Source organism: Caloenas nicobarica, chromosome 1, assembly GCF_036013445.1.
Source record: "Caloenas nicobarica isolate bCalNic1 chromosome 1, bCalNic1.hap1, whole genome shotgun sequence".
NCBI classification, from domain to species: Eukaryota; Metazoa; Chordata; class Aves; order Columbiformes; family Columbidae; genus Caloenas; species Caloenas nicobarica.
In genome coordinates, this window is record NC_088245.1 from 47,803,956 (window position 1) to 47,823,361 (window position 19,406).

The 19,406-nt window shown below is 44.0% G+C and overlaps 1 protein-coding gene across 1 annotated transcript in view; it reads right to left on the reverse strand.

Annotated features, from left to right (window-relative positions):
• Positions 1 to 232: 232 nt before the first annotated feature.
• Positions 233 to 19,406, reverse strand: part of PLXNC1 (plexin C1) — a 73,762-nt gene continuing 54,588 nt past the window's right edge. Inside the window, exons 22-31 of the mRNA XM_065632720.1 lie at positions 17,036 to 17,213; positions 15,806 to 15,909; positions 11,604 to 11,658; positions 10,452 to 10,483; positions 10,259 to 10,366; positions 8,151 to 8,314; positions 7,639 to 7,786; positions 5,626 to 5,766; positions 5,462 to 5,536; positions 233 to 3,044 (exon numbers count right to left, since the gene is read on the reverse strand). Coding sequence (XP_065488792.1) covers positions 2,940 to 3,044; positions 5,462 to 5,536; positions 5,626 to 5,766; positions 7,639 to 7,786; positions 8,151 to 8,314; positions 10,259 to 10,366; positions 10,452 to 10,483; positions 11,604 to 11,658; positions 15,806 to 15,909; positions 17,036 to 17,213 — 1,110 coding nt within the window. The 3' untranslated portion in view covers positions 233 to 2,939. The remainder of the gene's footprint in view (positions 3,045 to 5,461; positions 5,537 to 5,625; positions 5,767 to 7,638; positions 7,787 to 8,150; positions 8,315 to 10,258; positions 10,367 to 10,451; positions 10,484 to 11,603; positions 11,659 to 15,805; positions 15,910 to 17,035; positions 17,214 to 19,406) is intronic.

The window sequence follows — 19,406 nt, forward strand, 5'->3', positions numbered from 1 at the left end:
TTTTTGTGCTTCCCAACTTGAGAGTGCGGTGGGCAGTTTGTGACACACAGCGCTCACCCATGTGGCTCTGCCTCGGCACCTCGCAGGGCTGGGAGCGCAGCTGGACCCCTTGGCCAGTCACCTGTCAGGGACTTACCCTCCATTCCTTGCATGACCTTGGCACTGCTACAAGCTGCGCTGGCTCTCTTGTAACCATTTTAAAGTACACAAGTTAATCAAAATAACCTCCAAATGCATTTTATTCTAGATAAACCCATACAAACACCAACATGTATTTGTCATTTGCACTTTTTTTTAACCATTCATTTTAAACAACAGGTTAACTTCTGTACAACAGGAATTACTTTACACATTAGTAAGATCTGACTTTAAACTAGATGACTGCAAAATAATGCTCTGTAAGCTAGTGTTAGAAAATATGCTGTTCGCCATAGCAGTTTGCCTGTAAACATGTGAAAATAAGGAGAAGTTTGCTTTCATTTCAGAGAATGCTGTTAGAATTGTTGGGTTGCCGTAATACAGCTTTAGCCAGAGGTGGTTCTTTTTGTCCGTGTAGCAGTAACAGTGAATTGCAAATACGGAAGGTGTGCCGATGCTTTGTATGCTGACCCAAACCTACCAAAACGAGCCACAATCACTTAATTATACTTCACATCACTTCGTGAGATCCACTTGATGGGTTACAAAGTCCCAGCACGACTTCACATGGTTTACTAACAGAGTGACGCTGTTTAGGAGGCTTGAATAAAAGGCAATAACCCTATTCCAGGCTGTAGGCTAAAGCTACAGGACCTGCTTCAACACATACGTAATCTCTAGAAATCATTAAAGCTATTGTAGCAAACAAGCAGTAGTACAAATACAGAATAGGACTGATATTTTTTTTTCATTTCCTCATCATATAAACACACATAGTGAAGTTCACAGGATCAGACACACGCGAACAGATTATATTTTACAGCTTTTTTTTCCAAGCAGAAATGTTGGGGGTTTTTCTTTCTGCCTGTACAGAAGGTTACTGTTGAACAAAACTATCACAGCTCATTCGACTGCACTGCCAGCAAACACCTGAAGTGGAACAGAACTGCTGAGATATCTTTCTAGCTGGAAAGAGTAATCTGCTCATGCTCCTCCTTTAATATTAATTACTGTGCTTTTTAAAATTTATTTGATGGTGCTTTAAAATGTTAGGTTAAGAACAATAAAAATTAAGCCCTTAAGTACAGGTATTCTAAGCTTAAGCGCTTCTCAAACCACAGTTCACTCCTTTAGGACAGAGGGCAAGATAGCTTAGGGTTGGGGTGTTTGTTTATTTTTTTTTTTTCCAATTAAAATTAAACTTATCAAAATACATTGTGCCAGGCAGAGTCGAGAACTGCTGAAAGTACTGCAATGTTGTAGTGCAGTTTCCTGAACAAAGCCATACATTCCATCAAGTATAAAGTGTAAACTTAACAGCAAGTATAAGACTTGAATTAAAAAAAAAAAAAAAAGCCATCACAGTATGGGATTGGTGGCTGCCCTCTCTGATATGCAAGAGGTACAACTTGTGCAATCACACGGTAGGGAGGGGGCAGACCAGTAGGCAACGTTTATTTTTTGTGTGTGTGTTTGCTTTTTTTCCAACAAACCTTTCGGTGCTGCGGAGGAGAACAGGGCAGTGCTGGTGCGGCAGCAGCGCCAGCCCTGTCTCAGCAGCACGGCCAAACGCCTGCTTGCCAGCTGGGCTAACTCTAGCCACCAATGCAAATGTAATGGTCACCTTCCTTTGAAACCAGGCAAGCTTCAAAAAACACCCCGGCAGGACTAAGGTGGGCAGTTACTCCCTCCCCATCCCCAAGCCCAGCACTTGTGTTTATATCACTCCGAGATGACACCAGCCCTCCTGTTCTTACACTTTATTAAACTAACAAGGCTTTTGATGAAGCCTTTGTGTGGACAACCTGGAAAAACCAAAAAAGAAAAAAAAAAGCTGGCTTTAGATTTGAGAGGCCTTTGCAGGCAGATGGCAAGTCCGGGCAGGACTCTCAGCACTGGTGCACGGGCTGATCATGCACCTGAGTGCAGGTTTGTGCACCAAAGTGCAGCTATCGGCAGCTGCTTTGTCAAATCACAATGGTGGTCTGATGCGGTGCAGGTTTCACCTGTGGAGCTGGTCCCAAGTGTTTCACAGCTTATTCAAGGATGGAAAGGTAGAAATGTAAACACAGACTGATGCCGGTCTGGTGCCCGTCTCCAAAAACCTCCTCCCCTGCTCAGTGGTGGGCTTCACTTTGCACGTGGAATTTCTAATCTAAGGAAGAGAAGTCCTGCCATGTCACATTTGGACTTCAAACCTCAGATCCACTTCTTCTGCCAAACACAGTTGTCCCAAGTGTCACTTTGGTGCTGCTTTTTGTGGTTTGTTTTTTTTTTTTTTTTTCCAAACAGGAACCAGTGTACGTCTGTCTGGAAGGAAGGAAACTGCAGCTGACCCGTATTCTGAAGCCGGAGCTCATCCTCACAGATTGCCAAGGCTGCTTAAAGAATGTGGTGAAACATCAGCTTTCTCTCTTAAAAAAAAGAGCCAAGCTACTTACAAGTTCACATGGGCAACTCTGAACTTGCAGTGTGTTTTGTACATCTCCTACGAGCTTGTTTATAAGTAAGCAGAGAGCTTACTTAGGCAGTATTTTTGAACCAAAAGGTATGTGTGTTCAAGTACCTAAAAATGCTGGCCCTGCCAACGCGAGACTCACTTTCGCTTTCACGTGCCCACGTTTGAATATGTAACCCTGCCCGTACATCATTCCCAAACGTAGCTGTTACTTGGAATGGTCAGAGTGGAGAAGAGTGTCCAAATGTTTCAAACCCTGTACATATAGTCAGTCAAAACAGTTTTGGGAGCAGTAGCGCTTATTTAAAATCCCCCACAGTGATGCTGTGAGTCAGTGCTCTGCTCAAAGCCATTTGCATTTTTTCTTTTCATCAAATAAGGCTTTTACTTGCTGGAGCTGTTTCTGGACTTCTTCAAACCCCCGTTCTCGCTCGAGTTTGCTGACAATCTGTTAACAATTAGCAAAAGAGAGAATCATTTTTTTAACGCTTATTTTACTTGCTGCTTTTCAAAGTCTGCTTTTCTGCATTCCAACAACTACTGGCAGAGAAATCCATCTGAATGCCTGCCTAAATGTAAACATTCCTTTCTGACTCGAACACTTTATTTTGGTAATTTTGCTTTCAAGTCATTATGACTACAGGATTTGCAGCACTTCCACAAAAGAATTACAGAGCCAAGCAAAAAACCCCAAACAAATCCAACACATGTTCATCTCTTGAAGTGTGAGGCAAGGCCAGCACTCCAGTTTTACCCTACAGCAGATTTGCAAATGATATTTTATTGCTCTTTCTCTGTCCTATGGGCTAAGGGAAATAAACTACCTCTCTTCCTCTAACTGGTCCACTTGGCACCAGCCCAGGTGATAGGAAGGAGCGTTACTGCTGTCTGAAAACTCTTGACGGGCAACTCCACAAAGCAACTGAGATCTCAGCAAACAATGAATGAGGTTTGGCTGTTCCCAGTCAAAAGCCAGAGGGGAAGAGCAGAGGGAGGGTTTCCTTCTGAGGATGGGGTGAGAAGAGCCAGGACTATCACAGAATCACAGAATGTTAGGGATTGGAAGGGACCTCAAAAGATCATCTAGTCCAATCCCCCTGCCAGAGCAGGAACACCCAGGTGAGGTTACACAGGAAGGTGTCCAGGCGGGTTTTGAATGTCTCCAGAGAAGGAGACTCCACAACCTCCCTGGGCAGCCTGTTCCAGTGCTCTGGCACCCTCACTGAGAAGAAGTTTCTTCTCAAATTTAAGTGGAACCTCTTGTGTTCCGGCTTGAACCCATTACTCCTTGTCTTACTGTTGGTTGTCACCGAGAAGAGCCTGGCTCCATCCTCGTGACACTTACCCTTTATAAATTTATAAACATTAGTGAGGGCACCCCTCCAAGCTGAAGAGACCCAGCTCCCTCAGCCTTTCCTCATAAGGGAGATGCTCCACTCCCTTCATCATCTTTGTTGCCCTACGCTGGACTCTCTCCAGCAGTTCCCTGTCCTTCTTGAACTGAGGGGCCCAGAACTGGACACAATATTCCAGATGAGGTCTCACCAGGGCAGAGGAGAGGGGAAGGAGAACCTCTCTCAACCTACTAACCACCCCACTTCTAATACACCCCAGGTGCCATTGGCCTTCTTGGCCACAAGGGCACAGTGCTGGCTCATGGTCATCCTGCTGTCCACCAGGACCCCCAGGTCCCTTTCCCCTACACTGCTCTCTAACAGGTCATTCCCCAACCTATACTGGAACCTGGGGTTGTTCCTGCCCAGATGTAAGACTCTACAATTTCTCTTGTTATATTTCATTAAATTTTTCCCTGCCCAACTCTCTAGTAGCCTCAAAAAAGGGAAAATGGGCACTGAGATGAGAAAGTACTCTGAAATCTCCTCTGTCAACCATTTTAATGAGCTTAATACAGTGTAGTACTATTCCTAGTATCATCCCAAACTTCTTTTAAGAGGCAAAGATTTGATGCTGAACCCAGATAATTCGAGATGCTGGAGCTCAGAAGCGGTAAGCTGGCTAACAGGTGACTGAAAGCCAGATGATTACAGCAAGCGCTGCTGCTGTGCTGCTGCTGGGGATGAAAGAGAGAAAGGTCTGGTTGCTGGGAGACCCAGACAACCTGCTGGAAGTGGTGAGGGGGCCTTCAGGCAACACACCCCAGCTGGCTCTTATCTGCCTCCCCGCACAGGCACACGCAGCCACTGTTAAGGATGCCGAGCAAAATGGAGTGGAGAATCCTATCATGCAAAGCAGAGGGCAGGGATTTTCGTACAAAGCAGCTTAGAGGTAGCCTGTGACTAAGTGCTTGCAGTTGAGAAAAGGTTTCTTTTGTTAGCAAAAGCAGAGACTGGAAGCTATAGCTTCTTTTCTTTAAGAGAAAGACTATTAGAGCAGAGCGTAAGAGGGCTGTGATGGGAAAGGAGCAGACACCTCTTGCTGTAAGGCTGAGTGTGCTCTGCTGAGGTGTTTGTATTGACTGTTAAATCGAGATCCCTGGTGCTACAGTCTAATCTGATTTCTGAATCTCCAGGGAGATGGAGTGTGTGCACAGAAGTTGTGACAGGCAATAGCAGACACTCTGCAAACATGGTAAAACAAGAAGCCTAGACTACACAGGAACGTTCTCAAAACTTGCACAGGGAGGATTTTATTGCTACTGTCTCTGTGGAATACAGCAGTAACAGTGCAGGTGATGGCCCAGGGGGAGGAGCAGCCTTGGCTGCATTGCTGCGGGGCTCTCTCTGGAGCGGGCACCCCATAACACACACGCCAGGCCAGCCCTTGGCTGCTTTGTCAAGCCCAACTTTCAAGGCTGAGGTGGCAAGTTAACATTAAGGGGCTAAGCAGGAATAGTGACGTGCTTACCTCATCATAATATTTCACTATGTATCTGTAGATTTCAATCAAGGCCACTTTCTCATTAAATTCATTTTCGTGTTTCTGAAATAGAAAACAGTTTTGGTCAGATAGTTCTCCTTTTTAAAAAACTTCACATGCAAGCAAAGGAAGTTCCCGCTTCTCAACCATACCATAGATTCCTGAGTTAGAAATTCTTCAACCTCTAAAGTGGTCAGTGGAGGCAGATCCCTGATGGCTTTGTAGTACGCTTTCACCTCCTTCTTGTAGAGTGGAATGTCCTTAGCGTAAAGAAGTTTATTTGTTGGTGCTTCCTTAAAAGAAAATATTTGAAGCCTTGTCAATTTTCATAGCACAGATTTCCTACGGTTCCACCTCCACATAGTTAATTGCATCTAATTGTGTCTCTTCTCTGTGTGACTCATTTCTCTTCGCAGCGGTTTTATGCAGGGAACCAAGGTTATGAAATAAAGATGAAGAACAGACGCAGGACCTCAGTAATAGTGCACTGTGTTTCATGACAGTTGCCATATAATTATTTCTCTTGGCATCAGCACTGATGAACATTTGTCCCTTAGATGAACACTTGTCCCTTAGACAGAATTTTCTTTCTTACTTCCTCCTCACCCCTCCCCGGAACCTGACACATTGTGAAAACCGAACCAAAGGCCTGGAGGCTGGGACCCTATTTACACACAGGACACAGCAGCGCTGCGGGAAGTTCCCCTGGGCTAAACATGCCAGAGAGCCTTGCTTAGATCCTAGAGGTTCCCCTAAAACGTTTTGGTTTGTACTCCCTCCACTCAGGGGTTCAGGCATGTGGAGAGCTGGCTCCCAGGCACCCACAGCCAAAGGGATTTAGGTTTTTTCCCCCCACGGCTTCAATAACCCAGGTCAGCACTGGCCTACCAGGCAGCTCGAGGCTCTCCCAAGGAAATAAATGCTGACATTTGTGGCAGGAGCCGGAGCCCCACCTGGAAACCATGTTTTCAGAATGTAAAAGTGGGGGCTGGGAGTTTCCTGTCACTGCTCTAGTTTAAATTCCGGGGAACAAATGACACAGCCATGTGATATCTTGTCACTAACGTTTCCACTGTGTGATGAAATGATTTGAATGTTTGTTTTCTGAGTGGCTAAAGAACGTTTTAAGATAAACGCCTAAAAATCATGGCTGTAAATACATCTTAGTACTGAAAGGCCACAAGTTGCATAATGCATTGCAAACCTTTTTCAGGTTTCATCGCCCTTTTTCAAATGGCTAATGGGAGCTGCTATATCAACAGTACTTCATGATGGATGTTAAGTATAGAAACCTAACAGACCGTGCTCATTTGCAGGTTTTCCATCAAGTAATTGATGTGATTAGTTTTAATTCATGACACTTCACACTTAAAATAAGATAAATAGGCACATTATTTGTTATTTACCTTTAACAGACCAGCAGTTGGTTCAGATCACATAGGAAATTAGTCCATTTTCACATAAATCTTTTTTAGGCTAAAAAATATCTAGCCTGGTTTTTTTGGGTACTATGAGCCTGAACAAATGCTTCCTGCTTTGGTCCAAATGAAAGGAAAATATCCTCAGGGAAAATGAAGTGTTTCTGATCCCCAGAGTTCTGGACACTCTACTAAAGAGCTTTGGAATGTAAGATTGCTGCACTTGTTACTGCAGCAACTACTTCTGCATACAAAAAGGGAGGAACCAATACATATGAAAGGAACTGTTTCAAACTTAATAGCTCTTTCAAGGATTCCTACAGCTCCCAGCAGCAGCTTACTATGTGTGTTTTCTGCACATCGGCGTGTGGCAAACAAAATTTGGACTACTTAGCAAATAATGTTAATACTTAAAAGACCTTTGTTTAAAAATTCATAAAAACTTCATTAAAATCTTACAATTTCCATCCTCTTCCACATATTCTATAAACACGCTGCACAGAAACCAACTGCAGAGAAGGTAAGTAGCAGTTAAGTATAAATATGACATTGTAACAGCTGCATCTGTCTACATCAATGAATTCTTCAAAACCTCGTGAGACAGAGCAACAAGGAATGGAAACCCAGCTTAAGGAAGCCACTGACAGTTTTGCCCCTGACATGAGCAGATCCAGGACTTCATCCCCTGAATCATTACACAGTTGAAAAAAAATTGTTTGAGCAAAAGACTGGAAGGGCAGCATTTACCTTCCCCAGTGTCTGTTCTGCTAGAGAAAAGGCATCCATGAAAGCTTGTGCGATTACAGACAAGCAGCCATCTATATGTGAAGTCTTCTTAATGTCAAAGACAAATTGAGGATTCTTCAGTATGTTCACCCAAAAGCGAAGAGGAAGACTAGACAGAGAAAGAAAAAGCATCTTTAAACTCAAGCACTCAGATCGGGCAACTGCAAAAAAGAGATCATTGAACAAAGGCTACAGAGCAAACACATCAGTCAATCACCCTTCCATCTTCAAATAATGTCTCAACCTGCAGATACTTCTTTCTGAGTGTGAAGCAGATACAGAAGAGCTGGAAGCTACAGTGGTTTGTGTCAGTATCCAATCAATATACTAAATTACTGGGATCCACAAAGCCAAACCACATCTTCACCCAGACATGCCCAAGTCTTATTCTTTTCATCACAAGTGACCTGTTCCTCTTTGCAATGACATTTTCAAGGAGTGCACGCACTCCTGCGCACATCACATGGGCTTACCTGTTGGTTTTCCAGATATGGACCACATCAGGGTCAGTAATTTTTTTGCTCTCAGCCTGGGCATCCAGAAAGTCAAAAAAGTACTTGATGGCAACAGGTGCTTTATTGTTGGGTAAACTCCAAATGCTCCTGAAGAGCTTTTCAACAACCGAATGAATTGCAACCTGAAAAGTGAGAAAATGAACTGTGCTACTATTACACAAGAAATAATAGGATTTCTTGCCTCAGAGAGCCGAGTGTGCCCCAGGGTAACCACACACAGAAACTACAATATGCTTGTGGCAAACATCTAGGCCATAGGTTATCGGCAAACAAGCCAGTCAACAACAAAAATGAAACTACAAATACACCATAATGAGCTGCTTTCAAATGTCACATGTCCTATCACTTTACCAACAGAAGAATTGTGGTGAACTTTGTGACAAATCGTAGGTGGAAAGAATCACTTGTTGAGTTTCCTGAACAAAGACAACAGCAACTCTTTGGATACTGTTGGCACTGTTGTTAAAGGCATTTGGTACTTGGGACTGGAAGTAAGAGGGAGGGGAGCAAAAGGAGTTTAATCAGTTTTCTAGGGCACTGGCCATCATGGTGCCATTTGAGACCCATGTTGATCACAGGTGCTCTTCAACTCTTCACAGTCAAGTGACTGTGGAGCTCAGCCTAATTCTAGCCTAATTCAACAGCTTTGGGTGGCAGACAAAGACACCAATATTAGAGAGAAGAACTGAAAATTGGGTACTTCTGATCCAGAAGTGAAGCTATTTGGCTCACAAAAGCAAGGGCTTGGTTGCTGATGGACTCATTGACATCATCACGTACGCAAACAAAGCAAAACACTATCTTGAGGGTTTTTTTCTTCACATCTGTTCTGAAGTTCAGTTCAGCCCAATCTTCCCTCAACAAGGAGGATTTAAGCGTAACCCAGGGCCTTGATGCGCTACTGGTCAGTTCATTTCATGTGGCAAACTCTGCAGTTGTGTCTGAGTGTGTGCATGGGTGAGAGAGAGAAAGCAACACGTGGGAAATGCAATTTCCTTTAGAGCACGGTGTTATCATGGGTGGCATTTCGCAGTGAAGGGTATCACAGCACTGTTGCTAGAGCACTGTCCTACTTTGGAGAAAGAGATGATTAATTTAAAGCCCTTTAAATTAAAATGACTGTTTCTTAAAGAGCCTGATCTTTTCTTTTGTACTTCAGTCTTCCACTGTAAGATATTACTGGCTTACTCCAGCAGTTCCTTAAGGGCTTATGCTAGTTTCCACAGCTAATGAAAAATGACCAGCCTTTACTCACACTTTGGGTAGTGTCCTACATTACTTCAGATGCTATCAACAACCTAGTTAAATAATGATTGATAGAGTTTTAAATGCAAGAGGGCCATAATCACCATCCCTTCAGGCCTCTTATATCGCACAGCTCTCAGTGTTGTGCACTGATATTTTAAGTAATATGCTGTTGCAAAGACTTTTATAACCCCTTTGAGTAAGTCAGAAACAAGATGACATTACCAGAGGGAGTTAGTGGGGCTCGTTCCTAAGGAATGCACATTTTATAAATTAGGTAATCATAATATTATAAATCCTAAGGACATTGTTTTAAAAATCAATCTAGTTTTTTGGATGCTTATTTTGAGACCCTAAAAGATTATTTCATGGGCAGTATTTTGTGAAACTCAGGCTTTGGATGTTGTCTCTAAGCTGGGAAAACTCTAGTGGAGAGTGAGGAGATTGCTGACTGAAAGTTGTCTGTCCCAAAAGGATCGTTCCCTCCTGTGGGATTCAGTGGCGAAACTCACTTTCTATAAGACCAATAACTATCTTTTTTCTTTAACCTGAGAAAAAAAGGTTGTGCTTACTGAGGAGATAGAGAGGGCGAGTTAGAGACAATTTTAAAACTCTAGCATTAGAAAACCTGAAATGTGTCTGTCTTTGCAAAAGGTCATAAACCAGTTAGCACAGTGCTTTTTATAAGCAACTTTTCTATTTAACATTTCATATACATGCAGGAAGTCTGCATAATTTCTGCTTTAATTTCTACTTCTGTTGTGCCAAATTAGCCAAGCCTAACATTAGCCCTCCCACAAAATAAGGCCTTTACAGTTTACCTTGGTTGACAGAAGCTTTGTCAGATACATTTCTTTCACTTTGAATTTTTGCTTCCCTTTGTGACCTGCTCCTTTTACATCTTTGTTTGCTTCGGAGTCTGGTAAAATCTGTCGTGAAGAGATTAAAGAGATTACACAGATACAAATACAGCTCAGTATTAAATCTACCAAACAGCGTAATGACTGAACTCACCAAATGACAGTGTTCATCCGAGTAGTCCACATCTAAACAACAGAAAGCAGAGAGCAAACACGGCATTAACGAAACAGCTATGAGTCTGTGGATTCTGCTGGGCTCTGGGCTGTGCAGCAGGAAAGCGCACGCCAGGATGCCGAGCAAGCGTCGGCAAGCTCGGCGTCACGCTTTCCTGCCTGCAGCGTGGGGGAAGCCTCTGAGAAACGCACAGGTCCCGTCTCGCCTCCCCAGTGCCAACCTGCAGCTCAGACCACTACGCTAGGGCATCATTATCTGCTGCTGGGGTAAGCTGGCAGCAAATCGTAGCTCCTCGGAAAGGAGGACAAACAGGCAGCAGATGAGATGATCGCACTGGGTTAGTCTGTAGGAGTGCTTGGTGCAGCCGGGTTGAGGTCAGGCTCAAAAGTGATGGCTGAGAACGGACGCCCCTGTTTTTCCTGAGGGAGAGAGCGATGCCGTCCCAGTGACTTCCACCTCAGGGACACATCTCTCCTAACTTTAGATGTCTGCTTTGACGGTGAGGGGAACGACACGTGAAGAGTGTCTGTTTCTCCCCAGGGGCTACAGAAAGTCCATGTCCCCCGAGGCATCAGCTGGCCTGGACCAACCTGCATCACAGAGGCAGGTGAGATGAACTGACCCCAGGTAAGCAGTCTTGAACTCCTGTCCTGCTGTTGAGATGGCCGAGTCAAAGCCTTCAGAAACATGGTCGAGAGAATAAAGAAAATCCTAAAACTGTGGGGTTTTGTCATGCCTGTCTCTGGACAGTGCACCACTATGTCCGTGATGCTCTGGGCACCAGAGCAGGGCATGTTCCCCCTGTTGGTCTCACCAGTCAGCGCTTGGTGTCACCCGGGCTTCCCTGCCCTGCTGTCCTGCTGATGAGGCTGTATCCTTAAGCATTCATTTGCTGAGGACTGTAAGTCCTTCAGTCCTTCTCTCCTTTGCCTTCGTCCCTCCTCTTAAGCCCACTGTGCCTGCCAGAGGCCCAGAGCCAGGGTAACACGGCTCTTCATTTGGCTCAGCTATATCAAAGTGCCAGTTTTTCTGACCTCCTATAGATCGAGATGCAACTTGTCACATCTCAGCTCTCTGCATTCCCAGCCCATTCTCCACAAAAGATTAAACAGGTTGCAGTTCCTTTGTTACCTGATCGGGTATTTGCCTTCTTTTTAAAGACTTTTATGGTGGCTCCATTTGAAATCTGAAAGCAAAACCAAACATATCATGCTAAAACTAAAGTGTATAGAATTCAAAAAATCCTCAAGTTTCATCTCCTCGGTCCGCAGGTGCGTGGCAGTGCCAGAGGGTGCCAGCCCCTCCGTTCCCACCGCGGTGTGCCCGGCTCCCAGCAGGCAGCCAGGGCTGGGCTTTCAGGCATGGGCAGCACCTGCAGTTTGTCAGCCTTACCTGGCAAGGTGGGGAGGCAGCTCTTCTGCCAAACCAGCCTTTAAGAGCTTTCCCTTTCTTTGATTTTTTCTGATTCGGCCCCTATTTGGACGTTTTCATTTTCAGGCACTGCTTTGTGCTGCTTCTCGCACCCATCTTTCTATAGATTGCCCAGGGTGGATCCTCAGGCTCTAATGAAATAGGACCTTTCAGGAAGGTGAGGTAGGTAGGGGAACACAAGGATGATTCATCTTCTGATCCCCTTTCTTCCAGCTCAGTCCATTCCCCCCAATGCCCTACGGAGAGGCCATGTTGAGGGTCTAGCCTGGTGCTCCCAAGAACTATTTAAAACTCAACAAAATATTTACACCCCGTGGACTGTAAGGTCAAGATACGTATCTAGCTACCTTGGGATTTCTAGGAAAAATCTTCCCCTTTCCTTCCCTGAATTTATAGTGCTGCCAGGATGGTAACTATTATCTTTAAAAGAAACTGGCAAGTCATGGTTTTATTGTCAAAGAGTAACTCACAAACGGCTCCTGCTGAGAACTATACCACTGCTCTGCTGTCAAATGCTGGGTCTTGCCAAGTGCTAGTGTACTTCCCTCTATAATTACAAAAACAACTGGCCAGTTCTAGGAAGGGAACTCTGCCAAAATAATTTAAGTGTTTTTTAAACCTTGGCAGCCAGCCTGGTGTGAGAAACCAGTTTAAACATTAAGATACTCTATCAAAAGCTGTGTCTTGCGCCAAAGAAATCTGCACTTCCACTTGCTCCTGGAAAGTAGGTGCAATCTATTTTATAAGTATGGTTTTTTGCAGGGTTTCCATTTATCACATGGTGTTTCAGAGCTCTTTCAGATAACACAGAGCACTTAAAAACCACGCTACGAGTGGGAATATGCTCTAAGACCAGCTTCTGAGGGTGACACAAACACCTAGAGAGTCCTCCTAGTTGGCCCTGAATAGAAGTAAACAGAGCGGTGGGGGCAACGTGTGGCCCCCGCTCCCTTGCCAAGGAGCAGGAGAGCAGCTCAGTGCCAAAATGTGTGGGCTCCTGGCCCGAGGGAGACGGGCAGAGCTCGGAGGCAGAACCGTGCTTCCCTCCGGGAACCAGAGGAGTCGGTGCGGTTGCAGCCATGATCCGAGCCCCCACTTCGGGTTTTGTTTCTGGGACAAATGATGCTTTTAGCACTAAGTGGAATGTGTTTTCCTTCTTTATCATTGCTGCAGCAGCCATACTTGCTGTTTCTTTCAATGTGAGCCAATAAAAATAAAAAGAAGCCCTTCTTTTTGTGTCCTGCTGCCTAAAATCACTTTTTTTGGTGGGCTGCTCCCATGGGCACCTCAAGACATCTTTATTTTGTCAGGTGCGTTACTGAGGGGGATGAACAGGGAGAGGGGACATCTGTTCAGATCCACACAACATGGGGTGCCCCTCCTTTGCAAAACAGAAGATGTAGCAGTGTGGCTCTGTGCCTCTTCCTCGTTCTCCAGGCCTCCTGTCCTCCCTGTAACCCAGTTCTTGTCAATGAGCTCCCCAGATCACACTCTCTGGGGCTGTGCCTGCTCCTGGAACCTGTGAAGCTGCTACAGGTCAGAAAAACTGGAGATCTGTTCTCCAGCTCTCTTCTTGCGTGGGAAGTAGGACATCATGATAAACAGCAACTTTCTTTTCAAGGGTGTGGTTATTCTCATGCAAACAATAGAGCAGACCTCATACATAATCACATCAAAAACCCTACTAGGAGCAAAAAATTAGAGCAAAAGGAACACACGAGTCAGAGACACATGGAAGTCTAATAAGCGTACAGTGGATTTTTTTTCCCTTCAGAAACACCACACAAAAATGCAAACATCTTCCCCTTGTGTAGCTTAAAAATCAGTGCAAAAGTTAAATCTACTTTTTCAAAGGTGACTGGTGATTCTGGTACCTTTACAACACAACCCTCAAGCTCCAGTATCTCAAAAAGATTTGATGGTACTTTCCACTTTCAAAACTCTGGTTACTTTCTAGCATTTAAGGCTGGTGAACAAAAAGAAAAATTCAGGCTTGCCACAAAACTCTAGGCACCGTTGAAATACAAGTCGGAATTCCTCAGGCAACATTACTACTCTCACACTGTGAATGCAATGTTCCTTTTCTTACTTACTGGACACCTTTATGTTCCTTTTTGCATTAATATGCATACAAGAAAATAAACTAGATATGTTAATGGCTGACAGTTGCCACTAAGCCACTGCCTAAAATGCCACTACCCTTCTGCCTAAAATGTACATTATTTTGTTAGTGTCAGAAAAATTGAACTAAATAACAGAGATACCCAGCACAATTTCCATAAGGCAGCTGCTAAGCTATAATTAGCGTAGTTACAGCTTTGCAAAAACAACCGAACCTCCAACTTAACTTGCATCTGCCTGCAGAAACCACAGACGAAAACAAGGGCTGGGACAAAGATACCCAGGGATAAGAGCGACCAACTGGAGCAGACTCATTTGCACCCATGAGCCACGGTATTCCGTGTTCTCAGCAAGTGCAAAAAGCTGTCAGGGAAAATGAGGGAGCCCTTGCAATAGCTGCCTGCAGCAAAGAGGACAGGTAGGATCTCGTGAGACAGAAGTTCAAATATCAAATCAGATTCAAATCTACATTGACCTTTGCTGCACAGACTCTGACTGCAACACTACAATCTCCTAATTTGTACAAAAACTTTACAAGTGGAGGGAAGTCGCATGCTAACCTGTAGACAAGATTCAAGAGAGGCACAGGAAATTTAAGACACTGGATGGCGACTCAGGGCATCTGGGTTCACTGCTGCCTCCCTGGGAAGTAAGGAGAGCAACAAACACCTACAGAAATCTGTAAAGCGACTCTAAATGAGCTTGCTCCAGATCTGAGCAGCCTTGTGCTCTGCCCAAGCTACAAAGAGTCCTGCTGGAGAGCTTGTTCCTCGCTGTGGATGGCACTGTACTTGCTCATGCAGACGGCAACGTGCTGGCACAGGTTTCTCAGCTCTCCTCACACTGTGGTGCATGGCACAGACCTACGCTCATCAGCAAAACTCCTAAATATATAAAAATCAATTATTGTGTTAAAAGCCAGACTTCCAAATTCAATGAGGTATGAAGACAAGCTCACTACAAACACTCAGCTTACTAACTTCATTTCCAAAATCTATCTGTAAGCATCAAAATGTGAGCTACCATATCACCTGAGCCCATTTATCTGTTGCACATTTTACCCCAGCCTCTATTTTGACTGGTTTCACTGGAAACTCCTTAGACAGGCAATGCTGCTTGCTGTGCTTTTGCAATGTGCTACACCCAGAAGGGCTCTACCACCAGCTGCAGCCTTGTGTGTTGTTGCCATGACGGACAGATTATCACAGCTTTACAGGTGTGATTGGAAGTGGAGGGGATTGGAACTTACGGTACAAGTGGCAACAGTAGATGGAAACAGAAACAGAGAAAAAGGTGAAGGAGACTGACACAGGAGATCTCAAGAGAAGAGTGAGCAAACTCATAAGTCCTTTTTATTCTGTCATTGGGCTTTCACAAGTATCAGTAATGCCTATTCAGACAATCAAAATACGAGGTGGGAAGAGGTAAACAATTGCTCGTGGTGCAACAAAAAATAATCATCAGGGAATATTATATAAAAGTCTCAGGGCAATGTTCACATCAGATGCTGTTTTAACCGAAATGCTCAACAGAAGTGACAGTTTACCTGGTATGCTTGAACCAAGCAAACCTGCAACCAGTAAACCTTTGAAAAGTAACAGAAAACATATGACTCATTGGCAAGAAAGTTGTGTGTCACACATTTCTTTCCTTCTGTTGATAATGCTCAGCTATCTCTTAGAGATTTTGATCAATCAAGATACTTCTGTGCAGACAGCTCTTACACTTGGGAGTGGGGCAGAAGCTGCTTCTCGATTAATTGGTATGGCTTCTGTTCTTACCTCATAATGACCGATGGTATTTATCTTCCTGATCCCATCCTCCATCACCTCTGAGGAACCATCAATATCCAACAATTCTCTTTGCTGCTCCTCCAACACAAGTTCTGCAGTATGACAGCAACAGAAAACAATGACATCCCAGTGGCATTCTCACTGTATGATGTTTTTAAAGGAAAACACTGCCAAATTAATTTTGGACCAGCGGCTCCAACTGAGCCATTTCTCTCCATCCCTGTGCTAGGTCAACATGAGAGTGGTTTTGCACTCCCACACTATGGATTCTTCTGGGGTGGCTTCCACTACTGCAGGCTCTTGGTGCTTCACTTGGTGTTGGACAAAGTGGAATTTCTGGAGGTGCTTTCACCCAATCTGGCTATTCTGTTGCACAAGCATGCCCTGGTGTTATGGCCATGCTGGGACTAGGAGACAGGTTTCACAAGCCACTTCTAAGAGATAAGAGTGACACAGTATTTGTGAAGGGTTATCAGGCACTGGTGGTGGATACAAACATCAGATATGAAGGTAAATTATCATCACTTGCCAACATAGCATCTGAGAAGGTGAGAAGATCCAACACGTTAGGGAGCAAGTCTGGGAGGTGACAAATCCCAGCAATGTAGATATTTCCTCTTGGGGCACGTGGGAAGTGGTATGGTGGCAACTACAGGCTTTTATCTGAACTTGGGCTCTTGAAAACCCGACAAGAAAAGGTGGCTCAACCCATCTGCTGCAACAGCCTTATTTACATCTGTAGATATTGTACGTATCTTTGTGAGTCGCATGTGAACTATTACATAAACCTAATCTGACTGTAAATAAATGGTATTTGTGGGTTCTTGTGATCAAGGGGGACATAAGCCTGTTGGAAGGAAGGGCGGTAGGAGGGATAGTAGGTAGGTGCTAAAGTACTTGGTAATCATGATGTGTCATCTTATCCACTGACCAAATCTATCAACTGTTTGTACTTAGGTGAACGGGCCACCTTACTTTACCCAGAAAAGGAACATCTAAATTATACGTCTTCAACAAATAACATGCATTTGTTAACTGCATGCTGCAATACTCAGAGAAGCGAAGCAGATGTAGTTTCAGTGTTCTAACTGGTAGCATAAATGACCTAGTATTTCCAGAGAAATTCCTTACAAAAGCTATGTTCTGCCTAAATGCAAAAAAAATTCAAAGCCAAAGGCAGGAATTCCTAACAAGAAAACTTCACAGACACTTCCTTACCAAGACCAATTTCATCCAGCTGAAGACCATAGAGAAAGCCATTCTTATTAAGGAAAGCCTGAAGACTCTTCTCCTTGGCTTGGCCTATGGTGTCACAGTCCAGAACATTAACTGGGATAGTTTGACAGGCATCTCCACTCTCATTTTCTGAAATTTTTTCGAAGATAACGTTCACAGTCTGGGGAAAGAAACACATTATTCTGACTTAGAGGGAACAACTGGCACAGGAAACCTACAAACTCCTGACAGCAAACCTGAGAGATTTTCAGCATATTTATTATTAAAGCTATTTCAAATAAAGATTATTTGAAGGAATTACACAATGAAGTATTTAGAATTCCTCATGTCCAAAGAGTCAAAGATGTATAGCTATAAATTTCCAAAAGTGTATTTTGTATTCTGCTTTTGTGCAAATCTATTTCAGTGAATTACTGAAAAGAAAAAGACAGGAGACCAGCAAAAATTACAATGCATGTTCTAAAAAAAGCAGATCTTTTATTTAAAATGAATACCTTAAAAGCAAAACCGTAAGCAACTAGAGATCTGATAAGGTTGCTAAGTAAGTTGTCATGGTAAGCATGATTGATTTTGAGTGGATAGGAAGCAGTGTTAAAATGCATATTTACGCCGACAGACTATGTTGAGTACCTGGTATCACACAAAAAAATACACCTCCTGTGCAGACATCAGTGTCTGTCTGCACACAGCCACGTCTCTAGAGGCAGCAGAGATAGGGCTACTGCAGAAGCAGCGGAAAGGGAAAGCACGTTGGCAGCAGACAGAACCCAAAGCGGTCCAGGTCTACACAGAAAAGCGCAATTTATTCTATTAGTTTTCACTGTAGGTCAAACATCCACACGACCTGTCCAGTTACAACAGCCCTGCCCTCAAGCTCACAAGGTGAGCACGGGCACCAGGGACAGTCCCATGGGACTGGGTGACCATCTCCGTCTTTGGTCAGGTCATTTTTCTGGTCAGGTCAGGCAGATCAGCTGCCAAGAGGCAGGGAAAAAGGGATGAGCACAGAATTGCCAGTGCCAAGAGGTAACAGCAATCATTGCCAGTGCCATAGCCGGCTCCATGCAGAGACATCACTGTCCAGCTACACAGATACAGTCGTTCTGCTGGGGATGTCTTGGGACAGAATTAAAACAAGTGTTGTAGGTGCCGGTAGCTGACTGCAAGTGGCACAGGAAAATCTACGTACTCGAACCATTCTGGCTGTTGGACATATCTGGTATAATACTTATCTTTTGACTGAAATGAGAGGGCTGCAGGTGTGACTCAGTCAAGAACTGACCATTAAAAGAGAAAGCAACTAATTTTTTTTTTTTCCCCTGCTGTCATGTGAAGGAAAGAACTTCTGTCCAGGTTGCTGCAGGGACAACTTTTCTCTCTTCTTACAAAAATGGGTAGTTATCAATAGTTGTAGAATGCTATTTTCTGCTTTATTACCCAGCAAGAGTGGAAATTATGACACATGGGTCATGAAAAAAAGTAGTCAAATGAGACATAAATTAATTTTACAGTTTCTACAGAAGCAAAAGGAGTTTTAAAAACAGGATTGCAAAACCATGAAGATCAGGATTTAACAAAGACTAGGATGTAACTGAAGTAATTAAATCAGGACAGAGAGATGTTTAATTGTGAGGAAAACGAGTCCACAGAAAGGACAGACGGAATGGAAGAGGAGGAGATGTGGGGACGGTGCCTGTAGAAGGAGAAGCAGACTGGATGCCATGCCTCAGGCTGGGCTTTCATGTGGAAAAATTAGTACAAAATATATTGGCACAGGAAAGAGGGGAGTCATGCTTGGTTAGGCCCACAGACCAACTGAACAGACAGCAGTCCCGTCCTTGACTTTGACTGCCCTGAGGTCATGGTCTTGTAGGATAAAAATGTGGACAGGGATTAACTGTATTTTGTTTTTGGAAAACTCATTTTAATCAAAGTATCTCTTCTAGTCTCTGAACTGGTCTTTCTGGAGTAGCTACTCACACTTCAACTGATGTCGATTTGCCTTTACATCTTTGGACCCATCCCTTCCTTTAGTTGATCCTTTCCTCCTAACATTGTTCCTACACTGCAATATTCATGCTCCTGCTTCTCCTTCGTTTCCTCTTCCTTTCAGACCGCCAAGAGAAACCGTGTTTTTCCCTGCAGCATTCCCTTTCCAGCACATGCTCTCACACAGATTGCACATAAACGTGCGGCCTCTTCAGTTATTAGTGTGCAAGAATCCTCCCATCCCCGCTCAACTCATTGTCAGATGACAGGACTGTAAAAAGAGAGTAGTAGTCCTTTATGCAGGTGGAATACAAGTCATTTATGGGCTCCTTAATCGAAAGTATCCATAATGTGAGGATAATAA